This window comes from Epinephelus lanceolatus, chromosome 7, assembly GCF_041903045.1.
Source record: "Epinephelus lanceolatus isolate andai-2023 chromosome 7, ASM4190304v1, whole genome shotgun sequence".
In the NCBI taxonomy this organism is placed as follows: domain Eukaryota; kingdom Metazoa; phylum Chordata; class Actinopteri; order Perciformes; family Serranidae; genus Epinephelus; species Epinephelus lanceolatus.
This window is the reverse complement of record NC_135740.1, coordinates 13,576,888-13,592,852: the sequence shown is the minus strand read 5'-3', so window position 1 is coordinate 13,592,852 and position 15,965 is coordinate 13,576,888. Positions and strand designations below refer to the sequence as shown.

The window sequence follows — 15,965 nt, the reverse complement described above, 5'->3', positions numbered from 1 at the left end:
GTGGACTTATTTACATTCTGCCTTCCTCAGGCAACTGTTACAGATGAGGGATGTACTGGTATGAAAGCAAATGTAGAAAAAAAACATATTCCAAATGTGATAATGCAGCAAGCGCCTGGAGGGGAGAGCCCTGGGATGAGAGCAAATATAAAAGATGAAAGAACGCTGCGGTGACATCAAACTTAAGTCATAGACAAAAGGTGGAGTTAGTGGCTTTCTACATCTGTGATGGGAGTGTCTCCCAATGAGCGAGGGGCTGACAATTGCCCTCCTAGGAACAGACTGAGCTGTGGACGCTCACCCTGCCCAGTAAGACATTAATGTTTAAACTACAGTCAGTCCACTAACTCCATCAGACAGCTAACTGTTAATATCAACTTTTTTGGATGTTTACCCATTTTATGTTTATCTTTCCTCGTTCTGAGTGTCTTTATTACAGTGTTATGGTTTAAAGGTCCACTGTGTAATATTTAGAGGGATAAAGCACTGAGGTTGCAGAACTGAAACTTCTCCCGTGTGCCAAGCATGTTGGAGAACTATGGTGGCTGATATGAAAACGTGAATGACACTGTCTAAAGCCAGTGTTTGGTTTGTCTGTTCGTGGCAGACTCTATGGAAAAGGACTTGCTCTGTATGAAGATAGAAACAATGAAAGCACAACTCTTATTTTCAGATGATTACACACTAATGAAAACATCGCTGTGATTATTATATACCATTTCTGCATATAAATGCCCCTAAACCTACATACTGGACCTTTAAAAGACACATTATTAAAATACAACCAAAAGCAAAATAGTTATACTGAAAGTATAATAAGGATGTACATAAGGATAATAAGGATGTAACACATTGAAAAAGCAAAACTTCCACTGGGTATGGGGAAGACAAACTGTGCATTCCAATACCCGTAGTACCATACTACATAATATGACAGGAAAAAGATATTGTATGTCAATTGCAGTATGCCAAAAATACCAGGATGTTCTACTACATCCTGTCTGACTTTGCAACATGCAAGGCAGCATGGTTTTATGGCTATTCTGACCCACAATCAGAATAGCGTACAATACGTCACATTGATAGAGCTGCAAACAGATGTCACCTCATTGACAGCTGTAAGAAGCCGCAATGATGGATGACAGCGTATTCAAGTGACAGATAACCAGTCGAATAGTAATAATAGGAATATTAATTAAGTGAACAAAATAATCATAACATTACAACAAATGGATATAACTATAAAAATAACAATGACAGAGAACTGCAGATGTAATTTCACTGTTGCAAATATGTTATAATCTTCAATCTGTGTGGTTAAACTTTAAAGTTAAACCACACACATTGCAAAGTAACAACAGCAGAGCTCTCCGGGTTGATTTTGTCTCTGGCGAACCCGGTAAGTGGCGTTTAATTTATCTCCAAGGTAACAGATATAAAAGCAAGAGGGTCAAAGTTCAGGGTGCTGTTATGAGAAAGCTTATGCTCTGATTGTGTGTGCATACTTTTTAAGGGCAGCGACAGTATGTGATTCTGAACGCACCCAAAATCTCTCTAAACTGTGCCAAAGCTGCCAAAATTATTAATATGTACTCACAAGACAATGTTCTTTTTAGTAAGGATGCAAATACATTATTTACTAATGATTATGATAAAACCAATGTAGTATGTTTTTGTGTTTAATAACCATTATGTATACACAATGACCAATTTCATTTCATTATTACAAATGTATTAACACAGGAATTAGCTATATATGGTTGCCATTTCCTGGGGGATGGGGGTGGGGACACCGTATTGCCCTAAAAGTAAACAGCCCAACACCCTTGGCTGATCTGATCAAGAATAAATAGCTTTCAAACGTGTCAAAATATTCACACTTTAAGAATTAGGTAGCATCCATGCTTGTTAGTCTGTTGCACAACATAATCTTTGAACAGAACTGGTCTGTGAGTATTTCACACTGCAGTTAGTTCACAGCATTATGGGCTTCCACGTAAATAGCTGAGCGTACGCAGTTAGCACCACTTTGTATATGCAGCATGTTGTCTCATTAAGTTTCTGTTAACACCTGGGGGGCAAAATGTGTCAAGTCGAAAGTTCCTGTTGAACTGGTTCCAGTTGTGGAACAAATTACTCAATGACACTTCAAGTCAAATATTGTGAGCTCAGCTTTTGGGAATTTATACATTGCACTTACGGAAAATACTTTTATACACACACTTGTTTTACTTATGCACAACTGCTTCTAAAAGAGATGGGTCTTTGAACGTGAAATGAAAAGACGGACATTCTTTACAATTGGAAGACACAGCTCAAGAATGAATCTATTTCCAAAATGTTCATCATTACACAAACCAAAATCAGCAACTGCGTAAGGAATGTCAGCAAAGATGAGTCACAAATCAGTCACAACAACTATTGAATACAGCGTGATACAAAGTCAGCTGAAACCAGAGCATGTTGATCTTTCAGCGTCTGTGACAAAGTATATCACCAAGCAGCTGCATTTAGAAAATCGAATCTTTACAATGAGCATGACATTTAGCTTTGTAAAGGAGCATTAACTGACCAGCTAGTTAAAACAATATTCTTCAAAGGACTGGTGAAACTGGAAAGGTGTTTCAATTCCTACCACACCCTGGACTTCTTCAACAGTCTGAACTAACAATTAAAATCAAACATGACAAACGTGTTCTGATGATAGTGCCAAGGTTCTGAGTCACACACTTTTTGTGAGTTTGTTATAGATTTATTTTGTCCTGTAGAGGAGGACGAATGGATATAACAATTAACCTTAACCTGTAAATGTACAGTAAGCCTGGGAGTACTGTGTATCCTGTAATGTTCTGCACTTGAGATCAGAGTATAAACATGCGTGAGTCTGAGACACTGAGAGCAGAGTGGAAACTGATCCATCAGAATTTCAAACATGATTCTCATTACCTTTGACTTAAAGTTTGACGTCACTGATATCTGATTTTTTTTTTTTTCAATTCACTTTCACAAGCAAGACTTATTTTGTTCCGCTGAGTTAAAGTCCAGTCATTTAATGACTACACCAGGCAGTCCAGAGGCAGTGACAGCTGCAGCACAGCAGAGCACACTGTCTCATGATGTTCACAACTCTCCCTCTCGATTGTCCGTGTCCACAGTGCTGCCACTATGAGCCATTTTCTGTCCGTTCCTCTTGGTCATCATCTTCTTCCTCACTGTCCTCCTCCTCGCTCTCACTGTACTCGTAGTTACAGCGGTTAGTGTTTACAAAGAGGTCGCTCTCATCATCTTCAGAGTCACTATATTCCTCGTCTTTCTCTTCTTCCTTTTCCTGCTGTTTGTTCGTTGCTTCCTGGTCTGACGACTCCTCTGTAAAACCCTCTGGCCTGCAGGAAGTCAAAGAAAAAAACAATAAACTCAGTTACATATGACAAAATGATGCTGGTTGCGTGATGTGTGTCCACATGTGTGTGTGTGTGCTCACCAGAGCTTCTGTTTTTGCAGGTACTGGATGTGATCTTTGTAGAGAATGAAGCTGATCTCTGCCTTCACCTTCTCTCCTTCCTCAATGGGATCCACAATTACATAGTCACCTTTGGGATCAGAGAGCAGGCATTTATGAAATGTAAACCAAAAAAAAAAAAAAAAAAATCATTATAAAGTTCCAAATGTATAGATATTGTGGTAGCATATGTAAGAAAAATAAATAGCTGGAAAAGATGTCAGTAGGCCAATTAGATATTTTTGGAGTTGATTTTAGAGCCTATAGTAAAGGAAAGATCCCATTCTCTAGCTGCACAATTACTAGAGAGAATATTTCAACATTTAACATCTTCAAGAAATCAAGTATGCAAAACTAGATAGTCTGATATTTACCAAGTTTATGATTAATAAAACCAAATAATGCACATTCATAAGACATTTCCCTGTGAAATACTGCCATCTGTCTCCCTATTCTCAGTCCTGCGCTATATTTAAAAGGTATCCTGTGGATGTTTAGTAGCTCTATAGAGCTATGAGTGGGTCTGTGTTTTGTTTGGACGCGCATGCATGTACACAATACACACTATTCCAGTGATCTACGAGTGGCAATAATGCACCAACACAGAGCAGCAGTGCACCATCAAAGGCAGAGAAGGAGACCACGAGAAAGGAAACAATGCAGGGTTCAAAATGTTAAAAAAAAAAAAAAAAATCTGTTTTGAAGGTGTTTTATGAGGAAAAGCACTCAATAGGTTTGTTTGACCTCAAGGTCTTGTTCCAGTGAGCACTAGCTGCAGCAATAGAGCTGGTTGATTGATACTTGACTTGCAGCACTATATCATGAAACCATATACCGTGCTATGAAAACTGAAGGTTATGATACCACAGCATTTGCTTAACAAATGCAACTGCACACAAAATCTCACCTGAGTGTGCACGTCTCCTTTCCTCCTCCGCTGCCAGTCAGGCTTTTGACACATAATAAATATAAAAATATTGTTTCAAGTTTCAATTATTATAAAGCTTCTGTTTTTATCCCTCAAAGGGTCACTGCAATTAACAATGACAATAACTGTGTAATACTCTATACCGTGGTATTTTCTGAGATGGTTCATTCTGAATGAATCGCAAGTGACGTGAAAACATGCCAAGTTTGTAAAAAAAAAAACAAAAAAACACACTTTATTTTTAGGTACAGTAAATTTCTGGCACAGAGCTTTTATTTTGAAGTGCTGTGTCCTGCTGGGGAGTGAGAGACAGCAAACTAACTGGATGACATGACCAAACACAAGTATGACGATGAATATATTAAACTGTGTGGACCATGAACAAATGACTAAGGAAAAATCTGGACCCCGTGGCTGCACTAGTTGGGAACCACTGATCTATAGTGCTTAGTGTCACCATCCTATTCCATCCCTTACCTCTCTTGATCCAGATGTTCTTGCGGAACTTGGTGGGCATGCTCACAAGGAAAGTCTCGCCCTGGGCGGTGACAGTTTCATGGAGGTTGTTGCCACGGCTACCAGTGATCTGCAAGTGCACAGGCAGAGGATGGAGGTGAGTCAGGTAAATGCCTTGCTGCTATGTAGGTTGTTTACAAAACGTTAAATACAATGCAGTCCACACACGGCTCACCTTCACAATCTGCTGGTTCTCTGTGGGAGTGACAAAGTCTCCAAGAACCTCCTTGACAACATGTTTGCGTTTGGTGGCCTGTGACATTATAAAGAGTGAGCTTCAGCTTCCTTCGCCAGCTGAGGAAACAGGAGACAGTGGTCACCGTGCAGGTAAACAGCAATGCACTCACCTGTGCTCAAATAACGTTATATTGAAGGAACAATGAAAACGTTTACATTGATAAACTACAAGATAATAATAAGAACTAACAGGTTAACGTAAAACTACCTAGGCTCACACATATTAGTTATGAGCTAGCTTAGCAACTTTAATACAACTTTGGCTACTACATGGTTTATATAATGTTTGGACAAATGACAAAACTTCACATTCCCTTAACTTATTATGCTAGCTAGTTAGCTCGAAACGTCAGCAAATAGCTGCTTTCTCACAATTAATATCACATTACCATTGCCAGTGCTTTAGCTAAGCTAACGTTAGCTATCTCAAAACATTATCCCCAGGTGAACCACGTTAGCAGGTCACATAACTACCTTGAAAGAAAGAAACGAGCAACGTCAATGGTGTCTCTACGAAACAGAGGGTGTCTCTATGTAGCTTGACAGCAGCTAAATTTCACTTTCGAATAAATAGACACGTTGGAATATTTTAGAAAAGCCGGACCACATGCGTTCCTGTTTTCCAATAACTCCAATGTTACACTTCCGGTGTCACGTAGTCTATACTTTTCAAAATAAGGGTTTCTATCTGTGTTTCTTTTACCTGTAGGCCAATGGCCATGTCATTACTGCTTAGAAGAATTACACGTAACATTTCAGATTTACACTTGGGCTTTAACCTTGTCACTTTAGCATCGCTTCCTATTAGCTGTCTGGCTATATTAGTATCTCACAAGATTTTGTTTCTTAAACCGTATTGCTCCACACAGTCTACTTCTTCCCCTGCGGTACCTTTGCATTGTGGGAAATAGAGTTTTGTTTTCTCTCAATTTGGGCAACATTCAAGATCACTAGAATCCAATGTTGTCGAAGTGTTCTCACACACAACTCGAGGTAAACTAGTCTTAATCAGTGTTAACTTTAAAATTTCACCTATTTTTGCTTAAGGCCAATGAATTGTTAAATACTTTTAAGCAAAATAACCCATACCCCATTGTTGCAGATAATGTTTATAAAGTAAAATATTGTCCCCACATACATTTTCTGAATTTCTATCTGTGTTATTTTAGTTTCTATTTGTATTAGGTATTTTTTTTTTGTTTTGCAAGTGGTTTGTGTTGAATTGTTCACTTTATATCTGTTGTTTTGTGTCAGCATGATGGCACAAGAATAATTTTTTCCTTTTTATGTGTCTCAATAATCACATAACGTAGGGCCAGACATGATAATTATTAATTAATTTATTCATACATTTGATATAGGTCAATATAACTTCAGTAATTTGATGCACCATTGTTTATTTCTGAATAAGGTTGATATAAAGACCATAAACTGTATTAATATAGATTGTATAACAGTGGTGCTCGCAAGACAAGATGATTACTGCATCTTATGAGACTAGACCAGCCAAGGCATCCATTGGTACTAACCGTGTTAGCATAGCTTGTCAGGAAGGGGCTTAGTTATGCTATAAACTTCGGCTAAATTTTCAAAAGGGTCCCTTGAACTCTGACCTCTCTGACCTCAGACATTTGACATCTAAATGAAAATGGGTTCTGTAGGTACCCGCATTAAAACAGGATTGTTTTAAGCTCAAATGATTACTGTATGAGTATCAGTTTATGCACAAAACTAGTAATATTAACCATAAAAGAAGAAATCAGAGTATCCATATTGACTAGGTTTTCAACTAGCCTGTATGCTTTAACAGCATAATAAAATTCCTGAAATTTAGTTATGACTTTTGGTTTTGGTGTGCTACCCCTGTCAAAAATCCTGGGGACACCACTGCAGTAAAATCTATTTTAAAAATTATGTTACATTTGTTTGTACTTTCAATTGATGCCAGTGCATATAAAATAACACCACACACAAAGAATAGGATTCCACACTTTTTTATTCAACCTTCATTCATTTCTTTCTGTCTTACAGCAGTTTTTACAATTACATTGCAATTATGTAGTAATGTGCAGATCAGTATCAGGGAAAACCCTACACAACATTAGCATCGACACTCGTGACAAAACATCCAGGAAAACTCACAAGACAGAAGTCTAACTACGACTAGTGCACTCTCTTTATCAAACCAGGGCTCAGTTACTGTGAGGAAAGATGAGTTAAAACCAACACTGTCTAAAACACAGCAATCATATGACCTGACGGACTAACGGAATGAAATGCAGACATAAAATTTACTTAAAAATTTCTATAAAATTCCTCAACAAAGCTAGCTTTATTAGAGCTGGTATATTATTAGTAAACTGACACATGGTGTGAGGTATGAAGGTGGAACACTAGTCTGGTTTAATGGAAAAGTAACATTATTCGGGCTTTATGTGTGTCTGATTGTGATCCTCGTGCATTCTGGATCAAATGTGTGTGTGTGTGTGTGTGTGTGTGTGTAGTGTAAAGGGGGGCTAGCTGGCAACTGTAGTACATGTAGTATGATGGTATGTGTGTGTACGTGTGATATGGGGTATTAGTGCTTTAGTTGACTACAGCAGATGAGCACATCTTGTTGATCCCACAAGCATTGGACCCCCTGTACAGGTAGTAGTAACCCTGTATGAGAGAGAGAGAGGAATTAAACATACATACTCAAAATGTTATATGGGCAGCAACAAAGTACAAAAGAAACTTAATTATTTCTATTTATTGTTTTTCTGTGTCATCAAACCTTCCATTTTAATGCAACACAATACAAAACAGTAGTTAGTTATGTACAGTGTGGTGCAACACAACCGAACAACACCAGACTGTGGCCCTGTTAAAGGGATAGTTCGGCCGGGTTGTATGGTGGTTTTACGTAATTTTCTTGGGACAAAAAAGTTCACTGCAACCTCAGAGTTGTCTCAGTGTTGCAGGAGCGTTAATGTATATTCATTGCAACTAGCCACAGCTGTTTGAACAGCATGGAAAAACACAAACACGCACTATCTTTGAAATCTTTAGAAAAGAGAAGTTTTGTTTCAGTCGGATCACGCAACAGCACTTTCTGACCAAAACAGCTGATCTGTGGCGTAGTACAGTGTGTGACACAGTTGCACTTATGTGTAGGAATACAGAGGTTCTACATTTGCAAAAATGTTGTGCCAAAGGAAAGGGCTGTCTGATGGCAAGGTAAAATGTGTCAACATACTCCTAATATAGTGTCCACTTAGACTGATATTGACTCTTTTATGTAGGCCTTTTTTAGGTGGCTATAATACGTTCTGCTGCAAACCCTCGGCTTGTCGACTGCCATCTATTATAGGTAATACACTGACTATGAATAAGTACCTCATACAACCCCACGTTAAAAATCAGAACAATCCCTTTAAGGTTTTGCAGTGTCAAATTCTACTGAGCACACTGACACATTTCCTTTAAGCCATGACATGACATGACACTGGTGACTGGATTTCCCTTTGTCTTTTCAAATTAAGAAATTCTGGTGAGATCTTTCATTTTAAAATCAGAATGCAGCTTCTAGTTGCTCTATTTTCAACAATTGTATATATAAATATAAATATAATGTAAATATTATTTTAAAAACCCTTTTTAATGCATTCATTCTCTAATCCACAAACAAATACTGTTAGTAGCTGAGGTTGCCTTACCTGCTCTCCATAATCCTCTCCCCAGCTGTTTTTGATGGCCCAGAATGGGACACCTTTACCTGCAAGCACAGAAACATTAATATAAAGTGATAAAAAAACAACAACAGGATAACAACAGAATATAAACACTTACGTTCTCCATATCCGACCATCAGCACAGCGTGGTCGATCATCCAGGGGTTGCAGAAGATCTTCAGAGGGTGAGACACACCCTTCCTATAGAACTACAGAAATTTAAGAGAACAATGATGAATATAAGATGCATGTTGACACAATGCTGTTATCTGTTTATGTATTTATTTACATGGAGGTGATGACAGTGTGTCGAATCTGAGTCATGCAACCATTGCTGTGGTGGGTAAGTGTTTACCTGCATGGCAAAGGCATTCAGTGCAACAGAGATTGGTCCATTCTCAGCCAGCCAGGCTGCAATTTCTGAGGAGGAAAAAGTACTTAAGTCCATTTCACAACACTTTGTTTCAAAGTGACACAGAGCTGATTTTCTAGTTACAGTTAATACACCTGCTAAATCAACACCCATTAATTCCTACTACATGAAATGAGGAAGCATTGGTGTTGTGTCATTACCATTTGTTCATTTAATCTACTTAGTATCACTTTAAGATAAAAAAAAGGCTTTTTTGTGTGTTTTAGTCATAATTTCTGTTGACATGTTTATCAGTGCTTGGTCTTCCCTTCCTCCCCTTTCTATTGGCTCAGCCCACTCACCGTTCTCATCTTTGGACAGTTCCACAGAGCTGTTGATGTAGGCGGCCACCTTCCTGGTGGTGAAGTCGCATTTGTTTTTTTTCCCGGTGTAGGAGTAATCAGTTTCTGTCTCAAGACCACCTTAACAGCAAATGAACGATGGAGATTAAAAAGTTAAAGCTTGTCCTCAGCACATGCATGATTTGCAGGCTGCTAAGAGTCTTTAAACAGTTGTAATTTCCTATGAAAAATAATAGAGATTAGATTGGGATCAAAAAAATGATTGCACACATCACTTGTCCTCCACCCATGTCTCTCTTACCCAGTTTCTCAATAGCTTCATAAGCGTTTGATGGCAGCCCTCCTCTGCAGGCCTGGTCCAGCCCATCACAGTCAACCAGCTCTGTCAGGGACAAATCAATGAACCAATCAAATCATGGCTTTTATCTCTAATACAAACAAGTTTTTTGTTCTGCAGGAGAAAGTTATTGAATTATTGCACCATCTGTGTTTATTTAGGTGTGTGCACATATGTATGTGTGTGTGTATGTGTTTGTGTGTTACCTTGTTCAGAGAGGGACAGCAGCGACCCATTTTTCAGGAACCACTGGCCTTCAATGTTGCCTGTCACAGAAAATGCCCAGCAGGATCCACACATACCCTGCAAGACACACACACACCAATCAGCATGAAGTAGGCATACAGTATAATTTATTCATCAGTATCGTGTTATTTATGGTGACTGCCCTTTAATTCAAACATGTGTTTTGGTACCTGGTCCTTAACGGAACTGACAGCTCCATGATCCCGCCAATCCCAGCTGGCAGGGGCGGGGCCTTTGGCAGGAGCTGCTGGTTTCATTGGTTGATGAAGAGTCCATTGGCTCAGCAGAGGGTTCAGGTATGTGGAGCGAAACTCTTCCTCTGGAGAAAAACAGAAGGAGCAGTCAAACTTTTGTGTTTCTTAAGTGGATTTTTTGCAAAAAAAAAGCTGAGGCAACACATGAAAAGCAGAAGGTGCATTTCCTTTGTGGAAGCTGTGTGGAAATAAAAGCAAACACACACACGCAGACACGCACCAGTTAGGTCGCTGAACTTGGTGACTCCATACTCAGCTGACCCTTGATCCAAAGACTGGAGCTTCTCCGCTGTCTTCAGGTTCTCGTGGAAGATGCGCAGACGATGATCTGCCTCTGCAGGATCAAAGGTCAAATAAGACACATATTAATAAATGATTTGGAATTTCACAGTGAAAGACTGTTTTACTACCATGCACAATCAGTTTTTATATTTTACGTGAAAACACAATGAGTGAGCAGGCAAATGTTTGGCATGTGCTGATCTGGGCTGTTTTGACAGAACACATGAATGCAAAGCAACACGTACCCTTTCATTTCCTGTGACAGTTTCTCTTGTAGTGATTTTTGAATGTGTTGGATTTTCTAGCTAGAAACCCTACCTGCATTCTGAATTGCATACTTTATCGGTTTTTTTTTTTTTTTTTACCTTTTAGTGCGTACTGCAGCTACCCTTACAAAGTATGTACTGTTGCATGAGTGTGCAGACATACTTTGCCATAATATTGTGCCTTGAATTTTGACCCTCCTGCTCATACATCTGTTGCAGTCTGAAGCATGAAACTTGAGGTAAAAAGAGAAAGTATGAAATTTGGAACGCAGTAAATCTAAACATTATTACTTAACGTTACCTTGGCAATAGAACAAAATGCCGTTTGCCAAGCTCGCCAGTGATGGAGATCAACTCGGAGAGCTCTGCTGTTTTTACTTTTTACTATTATTTTTGCGACTTCTGACAACTGTCAATGTCCGCTGCTCAGTCGATGTGATGCACCTCCGGCTGCGCAGAGGATTGTGGGTCAGCATAGCTAGGAAAGCATTCTGGCTCGCAGACTGCAAAATGTGACCAGTTGCATGAGGACATCCTGGTATTGGGACATACTCTATCTGTTTCTGGCATACCAAATAGTGTGATGGGTACTGAAACGCACCACTAGTATCACTCCAGCCTTCCAGCTCTATTCTCAAACAACCAGTCAGTTCTTATCATATGCTTTATTGATTATTTGTTATCTGCCATTTACTGACCGAGACATAAACAACTCCTCTGTCAACACCTGTTTCTTTTTTTATTCTATAAAATTACATGAACTTTCTAAAATGTTAAACAGTCATGGTTGTGTTGCATTTAATGTCTTGCGGGGTTCTTTGCTATTCTAAACTTCTTTACTCAATTTCTTAAATGTAGCAATGTTTAATCACTGTTGATGATGTTGATGTTGATAATGCACTTTAACTAGTAGGTTGTTTAATGTTGCTGCAAATCTCCACATAGGTGCTAGTGTTTTATCTACTGTGTGGTGCTCTTACCCGTTAGATGTTATTTTACCCATTTGCTTTATATTTTTATGATTATTTTATGGGTATGGATAGCATGTATCTGTTTTGACTTTGTGTGTGGTTTTACTATTTTTGTCTTTGTTAAAGTCAGCTAACTAAAACACATTCTAATCAGTCATGTTGATATGGCAATAAAGTATTGAATCACGAATCTCGAATATACTCCATGGTTTTGAATGGACGAGGGATGTTTAGCCTTATATTTAGGTTTACATACAGGACAAAGAGTTTTTATCGTTGTTATAAGTAGTCAGTGAGTTCATAAAGGGTTCAGGATGTATAAACGAGGAGTTGACACACTATGTACCTTGCAATGTCTGGTATGTTTGACGTGTATTGTACATACTTTGGTGTCAGGCACTCACCCTCCTGGCTGCTGTAGGCCTTGTTGTATTTCACCATGAACTCTTTAAACTGTCCCAACAGCTCCACAGACTCCTGCCAGATAGAGAGCAGACACACACACAGAATCAACAACACAGACCTTATCCTCAATCTCAGGTTCAAGCTGATGATAAGAGTTTACACAACCAATGGAGTACACAAGAGGCAGATAACAACATCAGCGTTGTTGTCAGGCTGTTATTGGTCTGAATATGCCATCATTTTTACCTCCAGAGGCTGGCTGGTCGATGCATCAAAGACCTTGTTGGTCTCTTCTTGTTGAGGTTCAACTGATAAGAGAGACATCCAGGGATACATGTTAAGTGTCAGTGTGCAGAACACCTATATTCATGTTTCACGTCAAAAATACATTGATTCTATTGTTTGTTTTTTAATAGTAAGTAAAATAAAGGGAAACACATGGAAACTCTTAAATAATTTTTGACATGATTTTTATTGCTTGTAAGTTATTTATTGGTGCACTCGTCGCTATTTAATCTTTTACCTTGTTTATCTTTTTGGTATAAAGCATCAATTATCAACCAGGTAAGTAAACATTAGTATTACATAATAATCAAACTGTTGGCTGTTGGCAGCATGCAAAGTTTAAGGGCAGAACAGGACAAGATATGGTCAAAATGAAGGGAATGCTCTGTGATGATGTCCATGTGTTAACTTGGCAAGATCAGTGCCAATCAGTACACATAAATAATTTCGTTTTCTGGGAATCCTTATTTACAATGGTGGCTTAAAACGGCACTTTAAAGATTACTTTCTGTATATATATTGTTTAAACCAGATACTGCTGCTATTACAGGGGAAGCAGAGCATGATGGGATAACACTGAAACCCCACAGGTCAACAGTGATTACCTAGATCTCTTGGGGTAAGACTAAATGCAAGACACTGGTGCAGAGGAGACACAGTCACACACAGTGAACCATAGCTGTGTTTATCAGCTTGACTCTGACCACAGGACAGCTGTAACTGAAAAATCACGAATCGTCAACGATTTTGGCTGCTGACTGACCTTTAGGCTGGCACTTCTGTTTGAGCAGAGTCGAAGTGCCCTGCCAGGGGATGTCCCACACTTCGAACACACACACCTCCGTCTGACATAAACAGAAACATACACAGGACAGAGATATTGTACATTATGAACAGCAAATACATTTGGTTATGTTGTCATATACAGTATATATTCGGAGTGTTGTTAGTTATGTCTCTTGTATATCTATATTTTTAGACCATCTGTTTTTCCCCCTTGGCTAAGATAGAGGATCTTTTTTACATTAGGAATGGCTCTTCAGTGTTACGTCTGAGAATAGAGGAACAAAGAAACAAACAAAAAAAGAAGTTAATGTGTCAGTGTTATGTAAACATGCATGTGGTCATGAGGCGTTGGCGTGCTTGGAGTTACTTCAAGTCAAACAGTCACAAGATTAGATGACTGGTGACATCTCTGCTGAACAAACACAATTACACTGCTGCAATAATAAATTGCTGCAAGTACATGCACATTGGAATGTGCATGTGTGGAATTTTAATGTTCAGTTTTGAGAGCTGCACAGCAAATTTCATTGTGCATTGTGTGTTCTATTCTATTACATAATGTATGTCTTTGAGAAATGTGTTATTTTAAAACCATGACAGTGACCTTCTTTCTCTGGCATTCACTCTCTCTCTCACACACACACACCCTACCTTGAGTTTCTGTGTCTCGGGATAGAAGTCACATGTCCTGAGCATGGCAGATTTCTTACACTGAGTGTTGCTCAGTTCCACTGTTATGGTGTAGCGGATACCCTTTACCAGCTGGAAAACAAACATATACACACATGCAATCATTACTTTTAACTGACAAACAAGAATTATTGCCCTTAACAAAGCATTTGTACAGACATAACTGCAACTGTGTTAAAAGTCTGATTCAATACATGTGTGTTTGACTGACAGTTAGGCAGACTAAGCTTCTCGCGAATGTACATTGACTGTGATGTAGTATCTGGATGCTTCTTTTGCTGCATGGAGACTGGTGGCACCAGGCCATGCTGCACAGATGGATGCGCTGACAAATGACTCTAGTGAGGCACTTTGATCGTAGTGTCAAGATACGTTAAACTCAACGATATGACTTCCGGGCAGTATGAAAACATTACCATACTAAGAGGCCGCCTGTACCCTTTATTCCGGGGTTTTCAGTAGGTGGTAAAGTTAAAATAAATTACAAATTTATCAACAGGTCTGTGAAGAGTTAAAGTACTGTACTTTATCATTTTATAGTAATGCATAAGTAAAATGTATTCCGCTGTGAACAGCTGATGCCCTTATTTTGAAGGTCAGTCACCTTATTTCCGGCCTTTGTTTAGCTAACTACTGCTAGCATGGCGCAGATTTAAATGGCTCATGGCTGCACTGTTGTTTACAAAGAATTAAGCACATATATCTGTTACTGTAATGTCACTAAACATTATACAGCCGACATTCTCCGTCCATGCTTGTATGTGATGACTAAATATGACGCTAAAATGTTGTGACTAGATAAAACGTTAACAGAATGTTAAATTACACCGTCTTCGTTAACATTACCTGTTTGGTGGCAGAGATGAACCGGCTGACTTTGCGGAGGTGCATGGCGTTGGAGCCGCGGTTGTAGCGCTCCTCGGCGAAATCCAGAGCCTTCATCAGGCCGGGGTCAGACTCCCTCAGCCGGATAGGAGAGCCCGGAGGCCCGAAGAGAGGCCGGTCGATGTCCTCACCGAGCCCGAGTACCGAGCCCAGCACGGCGGCCAAGGCCAGCAAAGGGATTACCGGAGAGCGGAATCCGACCACCATGTTGTCTCCGGTGTGTCGTCAAAGAGAAAAGAGACCGGTGTCCAGTCTGTGCTCGGTTAAAAACAGGGATGTTTGTTTTCCTACAAGAAAATCGATATGAAGTTATCAGCTGTGCTTACACAAGAGAGGCAGCGGTGCAGCGTTGTTGCCAAACACAACTGGGATGAGGTGGTGGGAGGAGACATGGGTATTATGGAAGGGGTGCGTTCAAGAACGTACAGTGAACGCAACACACACTCATAGTTTAACAGTGTCGTCTCTTATAAACTTGTAATAAACAGCTAAGATAACGTGAACGTCACTCTGTTGAATGAAAAGGCAAATCACATGCTCATCATTTATGTTGGTGACTGCAAGATATTGTGATAACTTTTCTATTCTTCTTTAAAAAGCAACCTTAGTCTTCTACTATGGCACTTCTTACCTTTGCAGGGTAGGACATAGCCAGTGTTGGGAAGGTTACTTTTGAAATGTAATGGCTTACAGATTACAAGTTACCCCGGTAAAAATACAATACGTAACGTAACTATTTTTTTTATTGATTTAATTAAAGTATGTAACATATTGCATTTGATTACTTTTCGATTACTTTTCTGATACATGTTTAGCTGAAAAATGTATGCATGGCGAAAAACAGCAGAATGAATGTTTTATTCAAAAATGATATATTAATATGTAACCCATTTGTAATCATCAACATTTTCATTACTAACTGTAATTTAATTCGGTTTTTTTTCTCAGTGG

The 15,965-nt window shown here is 39.1% G+C and overlaps 2 protein-coding genes across 2 annotated transcripts; both read right to left on the bottom strand.

The window, feature by feature from the left end:
• Nucleotides 1-1,663: 1,663 nt before the first annotated feature.
• On the bottom strand, nucleotides 1,664-5,830 carry eif1ad (eukaryotic translation initiation factor 1A domain containing). Its single transcript, XM_033633881.1, has 5 exons — nucleotides 5,655-5,830; nucleotides 5,119-5,237; nucleotides 4,905-5,013; nucleotides 3,482-3,590; nucleotides 1,664-3,383 (listed from the first exon to the last, which is right to left on the bottom strand). The coding sequence occupies exons 2-5, from the start codon at nucleotides 5,203-5,205 to the stop codon at nucleotides 3,164-3,166; spliced, it is 525 nt and encodes a 174-aa protein (XP_033489772.1). The 5' UTR covers nucleotides 5,206-5,237; nucleotides 5,655-5,830; the 3' UTR covers nucleotides 1,664-3,163.
• A 1,328-nt stretch (nucleotides 5,831-7,158) lies between these two features.
• Nucleotides 7,159-15,425, bottom strand: ctsf (cathepsin F). Its single transcript, XM_033633723.2, has 14 exons — nucleotides 14,976-15,425; nucleotides 14,091-14,201; nucleotides 13,417-13,498; nucleotides 12,615-12,676; nucleotides 12,368-12,440; nucleotides 10,665-10,778; nucleotides 10,361-10,509; nucleotides 10,151-10,247; nucleotides 9,909-9,989; nucleotides 9,608-9,727; nucleotides 9,249-9,313; nucleotides 9,012-9,102; nucleotides 8,879-8,937; nucleotides 7,159-7,841 (listed from the first exon to the last, which is right to left on the bottom strand). The coding sequence occupies exons 1-14, from the start codon at nucleotides 15,219-15,221 to the stop codon at nucleotides 7,767-7,769; spliced, it is 1,425 nt and encodes a 474-aa protein (XP_033489614.1). The 5' UTR covers nucleotides 15,222-15,425; the 3' UTR covers nucleotides 7,159-7,766.
• Between the last annotated feature and the right edge of the window lie 540 nt (nucleotides 15,426-15,965).

Excerpts from the sequence above, each read along its gene's own strand:
- ctsf (XM_033633723.2), bottom strand. The coding sequence starts at position 15,221 with ATGGTGGTCGGATTCCGCTCTCCGGTAATCCCTTTGCTGGCCTTGGCC. Across the intron at positions 10,779-12,367 it reads GGCCTACAGCAGCCAGGAGG|AGGCAGATCATCGTCTGCGC; the intron begins GTGAGTGCCTGA and ends TTGATCCTGCAG. Across the intron at positions 9,728-9,908 it reads TGAAGCTATTGAGAAACTGG|GTGGTCTTGAGACAGAAACT; the intron begins GTAAGAGAGACA and ends TTTGCTGTTAAG.
- eif1ad (XM_033633881.1), bottom strand. The coding sequence starts at position 5,205 with ATGTCACAGGCCACCAAACGCAAACATGTTGTCAAGGAGGTTCTTGGA. Across the intron at positions 3,591-4,904 it reads GAACATCTGGATCAAGAGAG|GTGACTATGTAATTGTGGAT; the intron begins GTAAGGGATGGA and ends CTGATCCCAAAG. Across the intron at positions 3,384-3,481 it reads CTGCAAAAACAGAAGCTCTG|GCCAGAGGGTTTTACAGAGG; the intron begins GTGAGCACACAC and ends GACTTCCTGCAG.